Here is a 14,425-nt window from a genome sequence, read left to right as displayed (position 1 = left end):
CAAGCTTTCGGTTATGCGCTATTTATACCTAGTCAGGTCATAAATTCTGTCACATGTTTAATGTAAAATAATTGAAACAAGTTTATTCATTATGTAACCATTCATATACCAAAATGAACTTAACAAAACATAGATTCTTATGACACTAAAGTTTATTCAAAATGACCTCCGTGATTTTGAATACAGGCCTTCAATCTGCGCGGCCAGTCGTCTATCGCAGCACGAACGAGGTCCATGTCAATATCGGCAGCTGCCTTAATCAAGGATGTCTTGAGTGACTCCAAATTGGGATGAGGCTTTGAGCACGCCTTTTCCTCCAAGTGTTGCCATATCTTGTAATCTACCGGATTCAAATCTGGACTGGAGGAGGGCCAGTCTTCGTGCCGGATGAAGTCGATTTCACGCGTCGCCAGCCAGTCTTGTGTGCTCTTCGCTCTATGAGCTGGCGCCGAATCTTGTTGGAATACCCAGTGCCTGTTATTGAACATGATATGAGAAACAGGTTCCACAAGGTTCGTCAGGGCTGTATTTTGATACACAACTGCATTCGTTTTTACACCTTACTCACAAAAATGTACCTCTGTTAAGCCCCAATAAGAAACTCCCAACCATACCATGAGCGAGGATGGAAAATGACCTCGTTGGACACGCGGAATACGGTTGCTCGCTTCTTCACTACTGTGTGCGTACACCTTATCATTTTGTTTGTTGTAGCTCTCTTCTACGGTAAAATTTTTTTCATCCGAAAAAAGAATTTCCCGATATTTTTTTCCCGCGTACCGCTTCAACAAAGCGCGGCATCTTTTCAGTCTCAGGTCCATTAGACGAGCATTCAAACGATGTCTTATTTTTCTTCGATATGCCCGAAGCCCTAAGTCTTCATTTAACACCCTTTTCACGGTGGTTCTGCTTAACCCCATCTGAAGGGCCAACAGTTTCTGCTTACGTTTGGGATTTCTTTGAATTCGCGCCTTCACAACTTTTATCACTGCTAGAGTCCTAACAGACCGAGGGCGACCACTTCTTGACCTGTCATCTACACTAGAGTCTTCATTGTATCGTTTGATGGTACGATAAACGAATCTTTTGGTTATATTAAAATTTTTCAGTATGTTAAAAATTTGAATTGGCGCGTAACCGCAACGATGCAACGCAATAACTGCAACACGGTCTTCTTTAAGCGTCCACTCCATGTTTAAAAATGAGTAAAATTCTAAAAGTATAGATTTTTATTTTCATGAACAATTCGAAATTCGAATTCAATAAACTTTTTTGTGGCCAGCATTCTAAAAGAAAAGTTTTTACTGTGTGACAATACTTATGACCTGACTAGGTATATTTATAGACTGCACGGGTAGTCATGTGTATCGCCCTTCTGGTGTTAAGCTGTTACTGTAGTTCAAAAACATCATCCCGAGGTTAAAGTTACTTTTCCACTCGCAAAACCTTGCAGGGAGGTATTGTTGATTTTTCAAATGTGTTTTTCAGAGTAAACAGAAATGAACGTTGTAACATTAGACATAGACCCACTGAGCAGCTACGAGTACCCTTACGATTATGAAAACATACCGGAGCCCTATCCATACGTGCAGGATGTCAAAAACGAATGCCACTACCAGTACGGGCAAAATTATCAACACACTCAGCAAAGTAATGTTGTTGAAGACAAACCACCCGAAGTTCCTGCAGAGAAGATTGCCGTTGAAAATAATGCTGAAGATACAGCGAAATCAGATGTCAAACAAGATTTAAAACCAGTCTTAGAAGACGAGCAGAAGCCTAAAGTCAAGAAAAGCAATTACTGGTCGATTAAAATCAAGGAGAAGAATTTTTCCTTCTACGGATGCGCCCTGTGCAACATTAGTTACTGCGAACTCCAAATGCTCGATCAGCATATGACGACGCACAAGGACAGGCTGACCAGCTACGATTTGAGAGTGAAAAATCAAATTAAACGGAAGAAAATTAAAAAAGAAAAGAAGATTAAGAAGAGGATCAAAATTGAGAAAACGGAAGACGGGATAGAGATTAAGCCAGAAGAGGGTTTTATTGGTGAGGAGAAGGCTTCAAATTATAACAACGACAAGGTTATGTCGGATAATGATAAACAAGATAATGATGAGCGTAAAGATAACAATGCTAACACAACAAAGAAGAGAGTAGGCAAGAAAGTGGAGTTATTGAAGAAGCAATGTACAGATGATTTACAGAAAATATATAAATGCTTCGCTTGTGGAAAACAATTCACTTTGAGTTACTATTTGAGGCTACATGTGCGTTCACATACAGGTTAATGTTTATTTTAATTAATTTTTACTTTTTTTTGTCTATACAAAATTTATAAGGTTTTAATCTCATGTTGAGACATGGCAGTGTATTCATTCTGGTAACCACTGAACTTGAGGAGGATTGTGTGGTCATCAATTAACAAAAACTACCAGGATACTATGATACGTAAAGAGGTATATTAAATTGAATGAAATTGTTTCAAATCTCATAAAGAAATTAAGAAAAGCAGACTACTTAGAAGTCGTTGTGACGTTAAGTCGTCGTGGCGTAAAGGTTAAGACGTCCTGTGCATTCGTATGTAGCGATGAACCGGTGTACGAATCCCGCAGGCGGGTACCAATTTTATCTAATGTAATACGTACTTAACAAATGTTCACGATTGACTTCCACGGTGAAGGAATAACGTCGTGTAATAAAAATGAAACCTGCAAAATTATAATTTGCGTAATTGCTGGTGGTAGGACTTCTTGTGAATCCGTACGAGTAGGTACCACCACCCTGCCTATTTCTGCCGTGAAGCAGTAATGCGATTATGTTTGAAAGGTGGGGTAACCGTTGTAACTATACTGAGTCCTTAGAACTTATATCTTAAGGTGGGTGGCGCATTTACATTGTAGATGTCTATGGGCTCCAGTAAACCCTTAACACCAGGTGGGCTGTGAGCTCGTCCATCCATCTAAGCAATAAAAAAAACTTAAGAATAAGTTGGCTGGTGTAAGCTTATCAAGTTATGGCCCAGTGTGTCTAGTCTACTCAGCAGGTATAGATTGTTGTAAGAAGATTTGTACTTGTGATAATGAAAGACCTCTACCATGGCAGAATAACTTTGTGTAATAAAAACTACACTTGGTAACACCATCCTGTGTAGTTACTGCTACGAACCAATCTTGTATTCTGGTTCAAATCGATTAATATTATTCCATCATGTTTCAAGGTCGGTGGGCGGCATTCACCTCGTGATGTCCACGGGCTCTGGACCGATGCCATTAAAATGTCAAGCTACCTTTAAATTTATAAAATTTCAGATGAAAAACCCTACACGTGTGCCGAGTGTGGGCAATCGTTCATAACGGCCAGCAAACTCGGCAGACACAATAAACGGATACACTTAGCCATCAGATACCAGTGCAGGATATGTTACAAGTTCTTTTCACAGTAAGTGTTTTAACTTCAAACTGCTTTAAAAAAGAATGGTGAAGGAACAGTACCTATCCGCCTAGTGTTGTTTGCTTTTTTATGGTTTATCCTTACAGTTAATTTATTATGTCTATTATTATGCCTATTCTATCTATTATTTCTATCTTTTATTCTATATCTAAAATGTGTGCAATTCACACGTGGTAGAAGTGAAACCTTCCAAAATTAAAATACAATTATCCTAAACGTCTCAAGTATATGTAAAATTTTGTCATTAGTAAATAATTGTAAGGTAGCGCCCTCTGTGAATTGATATTTTAATTTCACGTATAATCCTAAATTAAAATTCACTACAAGAGCTTTCATACACACGTTAGTATTAAAAAATCTCACAGATGGCGCTGTATTAAATAGTATGTATATTTCTGTCTCATTCTTTGCTGGCTTCATCCTACACATTTTTGTATTTGTGTCTCTTACCTGTCGTTTTTTCTTATAGAGAATATAGAGAAGAAGTGCACAATGCTAATATTTTTTTAAAATAATGCATAAAAGATACATTAAATCAATAAAGAAAACGTTACACACACTACATGTAGTGTATTTGACGCACACACGCATGCATACTATCTATTGTCAAACTTTTGTTCTTGACGTCTCTTGTCAAATTGATAATAGATTAAACATTGTTTGTCTTTGTTAATATTTGTTTATAGTGTAGTCTTGGCGAAATTTGTGATTATAGAAGTATAAAATACAATCATAATAGTGTACAAACTTACAATTCCAATTAATTATAGTCGAATTTCGACTACAGCGGGACCTCTAGTTGACTTAAAATGATAGATTGGGGAAAATTAATTACTGCCACACTTAAAGAGTACTTAGTTATACAAGATAGAAGTTATTTGTTTTGCTTAGTTAGTGGCTGTTACTTAATGAAATTATTTTATTTATAAAATTGTATGCACCATAACGTGCAAGCAAAAAATACACTGGAAAATCAATACAGCAATTGAATTCGTAATGTAAACATTAAACTGAAGAAGCCTGATGAGATGAAAAGAGAATTCAAATTACTAGATAAATGAAAGATTACAGAAAATTGGTGTGAAAAATCCAAAAATATTTTTTGTTTTTCTTTAAGTCTAAGGTCTTTCCATATAAAATTTAGATTTTCAAAGGGCAAAGCATAAAAATATCACTTTTCTAATATTCTAACTATTAAGTGAGTTTTTACTTATGTAGTAACTATTAATACTGGTTACCATTACTGGTGGTAGGGCCTCTTGTGAGTCCGCGCGGGTAGGTACCACCACACCGCCTATTTCTGCCGTGAAGCAGTAATGCGTTACGGTTTGAAGGGTGGGGCAGCTGTTGTAACTATACTGAGACCTTAGAACTCATATCTCAAGGTGCGTGGTGCATTTATGTTGTAGATGTCTAAGGGCTCCAGTAACCACTAATACCAGGTGGGCTGTGAGCTCGTCCACTCATCTAAGCAAAAAAAAAAAAGTGTGTGTGTCCGCTCCGACGCACGACTGGAGTTTACTGGATATAAAAAATTAAACGAAACAATACGAGAAATAGTTCTATATTACGACAACACGATACACTACAGATTATTAACAAATTAACGAGACACAAAACAAACGACTAACAAATATATGAAAATACAATAATGAGAGAAACGCGCGATCAGTACGAGGCTTTGTGGCGGACTGCCGGCGCAGCAGCCCGGCGCGCATTTCGTGTGACATGCGCAATCAGGCGCATAACGCATTTCGTGTGACATGCTAGTACGATTTTGGTCCCCATAATTTTCATACCCCGGGCCTATATATGTAAATCGATTCTAAAGGAGTAAACTCCAAAAAATATAATAATAATATCAATTTAATATATTTTCAGATTTGACCTATTGAAAAGGCATTTCGATAAGAAACATGCTGACGACAAACTCGAAGGAGAACCATATGGTGAGAAGATGTTGGTTTATTGATAACATGAGGTCCATAGACAGCATAGAATCCAGTCGATCAACCTTGACACTAGAGGTCGAAGTCAACCTCAGTTACAAACACCTCTTCATATGTCATAGTACCCTGGTACTTCAGTTGCGATACTTGAAGTACTTTGACAAATGAAGTTAGCTCCACTTCTTTGCATGTCATAGTATCCTAGTACTTTTCTATCGATTATTTTACCTTTATTGACAAGATCTCGGCCCGTTTGATCTTAAGTGATCTCCAGAGCCCCTAAACAATAGCGTGCCGTCGTCATCTACCATGGAGACATGAGTTCAAAGCCTAGTATTATATAACTATCCTCCCCTCTCTTCAAATGGGAACCCTGGACTGCTTCACAGCAGATATACGAAATGTGTTTGTTTATACCACGAAATAGAGTTATTCTAGTTACGGAAACACCTCTTCGTATGTCATAGTACCCTGGTACTTTAGTTGCGATACTTGAAGTACTTTGACTAATGAAGCTAGCTCCACTTCTTTGCATATCATAATATCCTAGTACTTTTCTATCGATTATTTTACGTTTATTGCCAAGATCTTGGCCCGTTTGATCTTAAGTGATCACTGATCTTGATCTCCAGAATCTATAAACAATAACATGCCGTTGTCACCTAGCGTGGACACATGAGATCGAAGCCCCAAATTGTAAAACTATGCCGCCCAAAATTGGAACGCTGAACTGGTTCACAGCAGTTATCCTCAGTTATCGTACTCATCCCCGATCCTGCGGACAGAATGGAAAGCAGTCGACGTCGCCCAAAACACGTCATCTCGGATCCTCCCGATCCACTGACGGTGCTTCTAGGTACTTCAAGCACCGGTGACCGTTCTCGTCAAACCCGTCGCTTGCGACGAAGGCTCGACGAGTAAATTAACTCTCAGACACAGCCCACTGAGTTTCTCGCCGGATCTTCTCAGTGGGTCGCGTTTCCGATCCGGTGGTAGATTCTGCGAAGCACGACTCTTGCTAGGGTTCGTGTTAGCAACGTCATCAGGTTTGAGCCCCGTGAGCTCACCTACGAAAGTTAGGGTTACGCTGATATAGCCTCTCAAGGCTCTCAGCTTAGGTAGGATAAAAAAAAAAAAAAAATTAGTTATAAGTCCACCTCTTCGTATGTCATAGTATCCTAGTACTTTTCTTCCTATTTATCTACGTAAATCGACTCAAGATCATGGCTTTTTTTATGTTAATTAGTCACCGGAGTCCATGGACTCCTACTATATAACAACCTGGATGCCACCACCCACCTTGAGACATGAGGTCATTTTGAAGATGGAAAGTTTTGCAACTCAATCCCAAAAGAGATCTCATAATTATAATTTCCAAGAATGTTTTCATGCACGTCTCTCGCTCACAGATTACAACGCCATCTTGCCGTATTTGAAAGAGTTAGAGGAAGAGTTGAAGGAGAAGTCAGAGAAAGAGAAGCAGCTCAAGACCGAGGAGACTTGGCCCGATCAGTGGCAGGCAGGCGACAAGAAACCTGACACTGACACTGTTGAAACTGATATGCTGAATGTGAATGTAAGTTACTTGGTTTGTTGAAGGTATTCTTATATGGTTCTTTTTTAATCTATCTGTATATTAATACGTGAAGCAAAAACTTTGTACCCCTTTTTACGAAAATTGCGCCGACGAAGGATTATGAAATTTCTCACACTTATAGAGAATATAGAGAAGGAGTGCACAATGTTAATATTTTTTTTAATTATTCATAAAAAACGTATTAAATCAATTAAAAAAAACATTACACACACTACCTTGTAATATATTAATACGTGAAGCAAAAACTTTGTGCACCATTTTACGAAAATTGAGCGGATGGAGGAGTATGAAATTTCTCACACTTATAGAGAATATCGAAAAGGAGTGCAGATTGTTAATATTTTTTAAAAATTATGCATAAATAATACATTAAAATCAATAAATAAAACATTACACACACGCATATATTATACTCTTTAGTTTACTGTTGGATTTCTGAGGTCATATTGAGAATAGATTAATATTTATAACTGTAGTCTTGGCGAAATCTGTGATTATAGAAGTACATTAGTCTTTAACAATAGAACCATAATAATGTTCAAACTTATAATTTAAATTAATTATAGTCGAATTTCGACTATGTACCGGAGGACCACAAGTTATTATTATTATTATTTAAATATGTGTCTTGTATCATTTTTTAGTGCAAAAAAAACAATTCTGTATTACTCTTAGTGTGAATTCAGATCCTCCAGATCCACTATCAACCCTTTGATGCATTCCAAGCTCTGGTCTTAACTAACCCATTAGACACAGTGAGTTTCTCGCCGGATCTTCTCAGTGGGTCGCGATTCTGATCTGATGGTAGACTCAACGAAGCAGTGCTTCTGCTAGGGCCAGTGTTAGCAAACTCTGTCTCATGTAGGCAGCGGCTTAGCTCTGCCCCTGGCATTGCTGAAGTCCATGGGCGACGGTAGCCACTCACCATCAGGTGGGCCGTACGCTCGTCTGCCTACAAAGGCAATTAAAAAAAAACTCAGGTTGAGCCCCGTGTCAATAGATGGCGTTAATTGTACTCCTAAAACACGCTATAAAGTTTCAGCGTATAAAAACCTTAAATAAGTTAAAATATTTGTCATGTGCATTACTTAGAAAGTTGATTTAACGATGTTTTTGTAAGCTCTCCTCTTCGTTGACACGCGAACTTTTGGAAGCTTTGAAAATTGACAAAAGAAAAAAAAAAACGTGTTAAAATAATGTTATGTGGTATTGTCAGCTTTTTACATACACTAGTGGTCCCGCAGTAGTCGAAATTCGACTATAATTAATTGGAATTGTAAGTTTGTACACTAGTATGATTGTATTTTATACTTCTATAATCACAAATTTCACCAAGACTACACTATAAAAAATATTAACAAAGACATACAATATTTAATCTATTCTCAATCTGACAACAGACGTCAAGAACAAAAGTTTGACAATAAATAGTATGCATGCGTGTGTGCGTCAGATACATGGTATGTAGTGTGTGTAATGTTTTCTTTATTGATTTAATGTATCTTTTATTCATTATTTAAAAAAAATATTAGCATTGTGCAGTTCTTCTCTATATTCTCTATAAGTGTGGAAAATTTCATACTCCTCCGTCCGCGCAATTTTCGTAAAAAGGGATACAAGGTTTTTGCTTCACGTATTAGTATATAGATACATACATACAGAACCTGTTGCTTATTTATAAATATATATACGTGTTTTATCATTTTAGGAGATAATAATAATAATAATATAGTTTTCAATCATTTACGTCTGAATCATGATTGTTTTTTTTTTTGTTTGCCCACGTAGGCTGACAAGCATACGGTCCACTCAATGTTGAGTGGTTACTATGACGTTAGCGATGCAAAAATATGTATGAAGGGAAGTCTACACGCCACTGCTACTTCAATGCTCTCTCCATTTTTTATTTTTTTTATTGCATTGATGAGTGGACGAGCTCCGAGCCCACCTGGTGTTAAGTGGTTACTGGAGCCCATAGACATCTACAACGTAAATGCGCCACACACCTTGAGATATAGTTCTAAGGTCTCAGTATAGTCACAAAGGCTGCCCCACCCTTCAAACCGAAACGCATTACTGCTTCACGGCAGAAATAGGCGGGGCGGTGGTACCTACCCGCGCGGACTCACAAGAGGTCCAGAGGTCAGCTTTCACCAAGGCTAGACTACAGAGATAGACGTATACAATATTAAAGACAAACAATATTAATCTATTCTCAATTAGATTATAGAAATATAACAATAAACAAATGATTTGTATGTGCGTGTGTGTGTAATGTTTTCTTTATTGATTTAATGTATTATTAATGCATAATTAAAAAAAAAAAATTAGCATCCGCACTTCTTCTCTATATTCTCTATAAGTGTTGGAAATTTCATACTCCTCCGTCCGCCCAATTTTCATAAAAAGGGGTACAAAGTTTTTGCTTCACGTATTAATATATAGATAATGTAACTATACTGAGATCTTAGAACTTATATCTCAAGGTGGGTGGCGCATTTACGTTGTAGATGTCCATGGGCTCCAGTAACCACTTAACACCAGGTGGGCTGTGAGCTCGTCCACACATCTAAGCAATAAAAAAAAAAGAAAAAAAATATATGTTCCAAAACAGATTTACCCTAAATATTGTAATAAGAAATCTGAAAACGGCTCAAGCGGCTTATCGCGTAGTCTTATAAACAAGTTTACAAGAACAAGAAATTTAATAAAAAGTATAGTTAAACCCAAGAAATAGTCTTTTCATTTAGACCCACACCTACATAAATGATAGGCAATAACCATAATATTCGATGCGCAAAAAATATATATATTTCTAGGTCTATTAAAATCATTTCAATCCCACAGCTACTAGCTAGATTCTGCTACAGCTAGATTCGTTAAAATAGATTTTTTTTCAGGTAATTCAACTTTAAATTAGTCTACTGTAAAGTTCACGCATTGTCGCTTAGTCACGTTTGCCTTTCAAGCGTCGATATAATTTCCGTTCGTCGTCAACAGATGGCACTAGTTGTACTCGTGAATCGCGCCAACGACTATGCACAAATAAATCTATATAATGTATAGATTGTAAATATACAAGTACTAGTTTACGAACGTAGGCTAGACGAGCTTATGACCCTTTTTTGGACTGCTTGCTTGTTCGGCATCGCGTGAACTTTGCTAAGCTGTGTAATGTGTATAGAGGTGAAAATTGTGATTCGTGTGATTGACTTATCCGCCGTTATAGTTTCGTATTAGACATGCGCAAAACATCACTTCTCATAGACTTGCGCAAAACATCACTTCCCAATGTAATGTGATATGACATCACTTTTACAGACAGGTGATATTACTCGAAAACATTACACATCACTCTTAACATTACTCGGTGCGTTCAATAGATAGTGTTCATACACATCACTTAGGTAATGATTCGGGTGTATAGATACAATGTATTCGTCGTCACAGTATTTATTGAACGCACCGAGTAAAGTTAAGAGTGATGTGTAATGTTTTCGAGTAATATCACCTGTCTGTAAAAGTGTAGTGTATTACAATACAAAGTATGAACTTTGTATTGTAATACACTGTTATATTACTTGATAGAGATTGACTTACTTAATAATATAATAATTTTATTTTTTACTTAATATAATTTATTGTGGGATGAACGGATTTCATATGGCGACTTAGACTGCAAATTGTGCTCGACAATAATGTTAATATACGAGAGCAGTAGACGCATTGTTTCGGCGCGGTCTCCTCAAAATGCATCCAAAGAGGACTGTACTTTCATTTAGACGCCATTCTTTCTTTCACTTATTAAACACGCATTAAAACAAATAATAAAACTATCTTCAAACAAGTGCTTAAGTAATTCAAACACAAAAATTAATATGAAATATTACTAAACAATTACGAGCGACTAGCGATTTTACAAAAGTTGCGAATAAAAAATTAAGTACCTAACTACTTGCGGGGAGCTACCGGCTGGCCGCATGAAAAATATAAACACAAAGACCTATATTAAAATTCAGACGTACCATAGGTATAAAAATGTACCTAGCGGCCAGGGCATACGGTTCAAAATCACTAGGAATAATTCCGTGTCGCTTGCTCATTTATTTTGGTCGATCGGTCTGTCTCACTCGCTCGGTTCCGTTCATGTATTAAGCAACATTACACGACAAAGAAAGAAACATGTCGGGTGATAGTGTGATGTTTGTTTCCTTCGCGTAATGTGTGATGTTGCATTACATCGTAGAGTAATATTACCGGAGTAATATCACTCGCATTACTTACACATGTCTAGTGTATTACAATACAAAGTATGAACTTTGCATTGTAATACACTGTTATATTACTTGACAGAGATTGACTTACTTAATAATATAATAATTTTATTTTTTACTTAATATAATTTATTGTGGGATGAACGGATTTCATATGGCGACTTAGACTGCAAATTGTGCTCGACAATAATGTTAATATACGAGAGCAGTAGACGCATTGTTTCGGCGCGGTCTCCTCAAAATGCATCCAAAGAGGACTGTACTTTCATTTAGACGCCATTCTTTCTTTCACTTATTAAACACGCATTAAAACAAATAATAAAACTATCTTCAAACAAGTGCTTAAGTAATTCAAACACAAAAATTAATATGAAATATTACTAAACAATTACGAGCGACTAGCGATTTTACAAAAGTTGCGAATAAAAAATTAAGTAACTACTTGCGGGGAGCTACCGGCTGGCCCATTAAAAATATAAACACAAAGACCTATATTAAAATTCAGACGTACCATAGGTATAAAAATGTACCTAGCGGCCAGGGCATACGGTTCAAAATCACTAGGAATAATTCCGTGTCGCTTGCTCATTTATTTTCCGTAGATCGGTCTGTCTCGCTCGCTCGGTTCCGTTCGTGTATCAAGCAACATTACACGACAAAGAAAGAAACATGTTGGGTGATAGCTTCGCTAGAAGTAATAGTGTTCTGTGGGTGATAGTGTGATGTTTGTTTCCTTCGCGTAATGTGTGATGTTGCATTACATCGTAGAGTAATATTACCGGAGTAATATCACTCGCATTACTTACACATGTCTAATACACATCACTTACTGTCATTACAGTAGTGTATTACAATACAAAGTATGAACTTTGTATTGTAATACACTGTTATATTACTTGACAGAGATTGACTTACTTAATAATATAATAATTTTATTTTTTACTTAATATAATTTATTGTGGGATGAACGGATTTCATATGGCGACTTAGACTGCAAATTGAGCTCGACAATAATGTTAATATACGAGAGCAGTAGATGCATTGTTTCGGCGCGATATCCTCAAAGTGCATCCAAGGAGGACTGTACTTTCATTTAGACGCCGTTATTTCTTTCACTTATTAAACACGCATTAAAACAAATAATAAAACTATCTTCAAACAAGTGCTTAAGTAATTCTAACACAAAAATTAATATGAAATATTACTAAACAATTACGAGCGACTAGCGATTTTACAAAAGTTGCGAATAAAAAATTAAGTAACTACTTGCGGAACTACCGGCTGGCCGCATGAAAAATATAAACACAAATACCTATATTAAAATTCAGACGTACCATAGGTATAAAAATGTACCTAGCGGCCAGGGCATACGGTTCAAAATCACTAGGAATAATTCCGTGTCGCTTGCTCATTTATTTTGCGTCGATCGGTCTGTCTCGCTCGCTCGGTTCCGTTCGTGTATTAAGCAACATTACACGACAAAGAAAGAAACATGTTGGGTGATAGTGTGATGTTTGTTTCCTTCGCGTAATGTGTGATGTTGCATTACATCGTAGAGTAATATTACCGGAGTAATATCACTCGCATTACTTACACATGTCTAATAGCGCGTTTAAGTTGAATTTTATTTCGTATGTTACTAGAGCAAAACTGTAGATAATACTCACCAACAAGAAGAAAAGAGAATTCTTTTGGATACATAAGAATAATTTATACTTTTAATTTCGTATGATGATAATATTTAACGCGTTGAATGCTTTGCGAGTTGCGACCCACCGGTGGGCCTAAGGTAGCTATCCATTAGGACAAAGAGAAATCAGGGAACCAGTAATTTTTATCAACTCGTTTTTTTTTTAGATGGATGGACGAGCTCCCAGCCCACCCGATGTTAAGTGGTTACTGGAGCCCATAGACATCTACAACGTAAATGCCGCCACCCACCTCGAGATATAAGTTGTAAGGTCTCAGTATAGTTTACAAAAGTTATAAAATGCTCGATCGCATTGATCATTTGCATGGAAGATAAAAATTAGCGACCTTTAACCGTCTAGTTTAGATATTTTAAAAGGCTCACGGGTGACCCTCATGACCCGAACGGGTCAGTAAGGCACAAGCTCACCCTGGCTTCAATGAAGATACTCGATTTTTCATTTGGCGTTCAACGCGTTAATTTACGAAATCAACTATCTTCAAGAGACTACAGTGTTCAAAAATTTTTATTTTTATTTGATTGCCTTTGTGGGGGAACCCGATGGTAAATGGGTCAGTAGTGCCAATGGGCCTATTGTCTACATGTCGCAGCGTTCTAGAATGAGCTCCCCTCCACGGTGTTTCCAAAGCGCTATGACTTATCCTTCTTCAAACGAGCCATGTGGAGAGTACTTAACGGTAGGTAGAAGACCTCCAAGTGAGATCTCTTTGAATTCATAATGTCCTAGTACTTTATCTAGACTAGTACACAGCTTGGCTCTGCCCCTGACATTGCTGGAGTCCATGGGCGACGGTAACCACTCACCATCAGGCGGGCCGCACGCTCGTCTGCTTACAAGGGCAATAAATAAAAAAGTTCACGTCAGAGCAAGACGGTACGTAGTCGGGAGGAGAGGTTAAAATGATATAACGGAATCTCAGACCGCATGGAGCAGAGAGATTTGGAGTTCTTCCCTAAACCTAGAGGGTCCACAAACTTCACAAGCTCCAAAAAAAACTGGAGGAAAAATGATCCTAAACTGTCTCGTTTGTAGGATTTAAAAAAATGCTTAGATAGTTGGATAAGCTCACGACCCACTTGCTGTTAAGTGGTTACCGGAGCCCATAGACTTCTACAACGTAAATGCCGCCCACCCACCTCAAGACGAGTTGTAAGGTCTTAGTTTTTACAGTACAACGGCTGCCCCACCCTTCAAACCGCATTACTGCTTCACGGCAGAAATAGGCAGGGTAGTGGTACCTACCCGCGCGGACTCTTAAGACGTCCTACCACAGTGATTACGCAAATTATAATTTTGCGGGTTTGATTTTTACACGATGTTATTCCTTCACCGTGAAAGTCAATCGTGAACATTTGTTGAGTACGTCTTTCATTAGAAAAATCGGTACCCGCCTGCGGGATTCGAACACCGGTGCATCGCTACATACGAATGCACCGG

At 37.6% G+C, this 14,425-nt stretch overlaps 2 protein-coding genes and 1 non-coding gene across 4 annotated transcripts in view; 2 read left to right on the top strand and 1 right to left on the bottom strand.

The window, feature by feature from the left end:
• Positions 1 to 14,425, bottom strand: part of LOC101741520 (uncharacterized) — a 215,540-nt gene that overhangs the window by 95,589 nt on the left and 105,526 nt on the right. The window lies entirely within an intron of this gene.
• The window catches only part of LOC101738888 (zinc finger protein Xfin), a 32,136-nt gene that overhangs the window by 9,708 nt on the left and 8,003 nt on the right, over positions 1 to 14,425 (top strand). For both annotated transcript variants that reach the window (XM_004927628.5, XM_021348963.3), the window contains 4 exons: positions 1,489 to 2,289; positions 3,315 to 3,444; positions 5,338 to 5,405; positions 6,815 to 6,981. In XM_004927628.5, the coding sequence (XP_004927685.1) occupies positions 1,500 to 2,289; positions 3,315 to 3,444; positions 5,338 to 5,405; positions 6,815 to 6,981 (1,155 nt within the window). In that variant the 5' untranslated portion in view covers positions 1,489 to 1,499. The remainder of the gene's footprint in view (positions 1 to 1,488; positions 2,290 to 3,314; positions 3,445 to 5,337; positions 5,406 to 6,814; positions 6,982 to 14,425) is intronic.
• Positions 11,294 to 11,352, top strand: Mir2804-4 (microRNA mir-2804-4; the record flags this gene model as incomplete). The annotated part of the gene is given in 1 exon segment (NR_107454.1): positions 11,294 to 11,352. It is a non-coding gene; the product is annotated as a microRNA mir-2804-4 (primary transcript).

This window comes from Bombyx mori, chromosome 24 (assembly GCF_030269925.1).
Source record: "Bombyx mori chromosome 24, ASM3026992v2".
Taxonomy (NCBI): domain Eukaryota; kingdom Metazoa; phylum Arthropoda; class Insecta; order Lepidoptera; family Bombycidae; genus Bombyx; species Bombyx mori.
The sequence above is the reverse complement of the archived record's forward strand: the minus strand, read 5'-3'. Positions and strand labels throughout refer to the sequence as shown.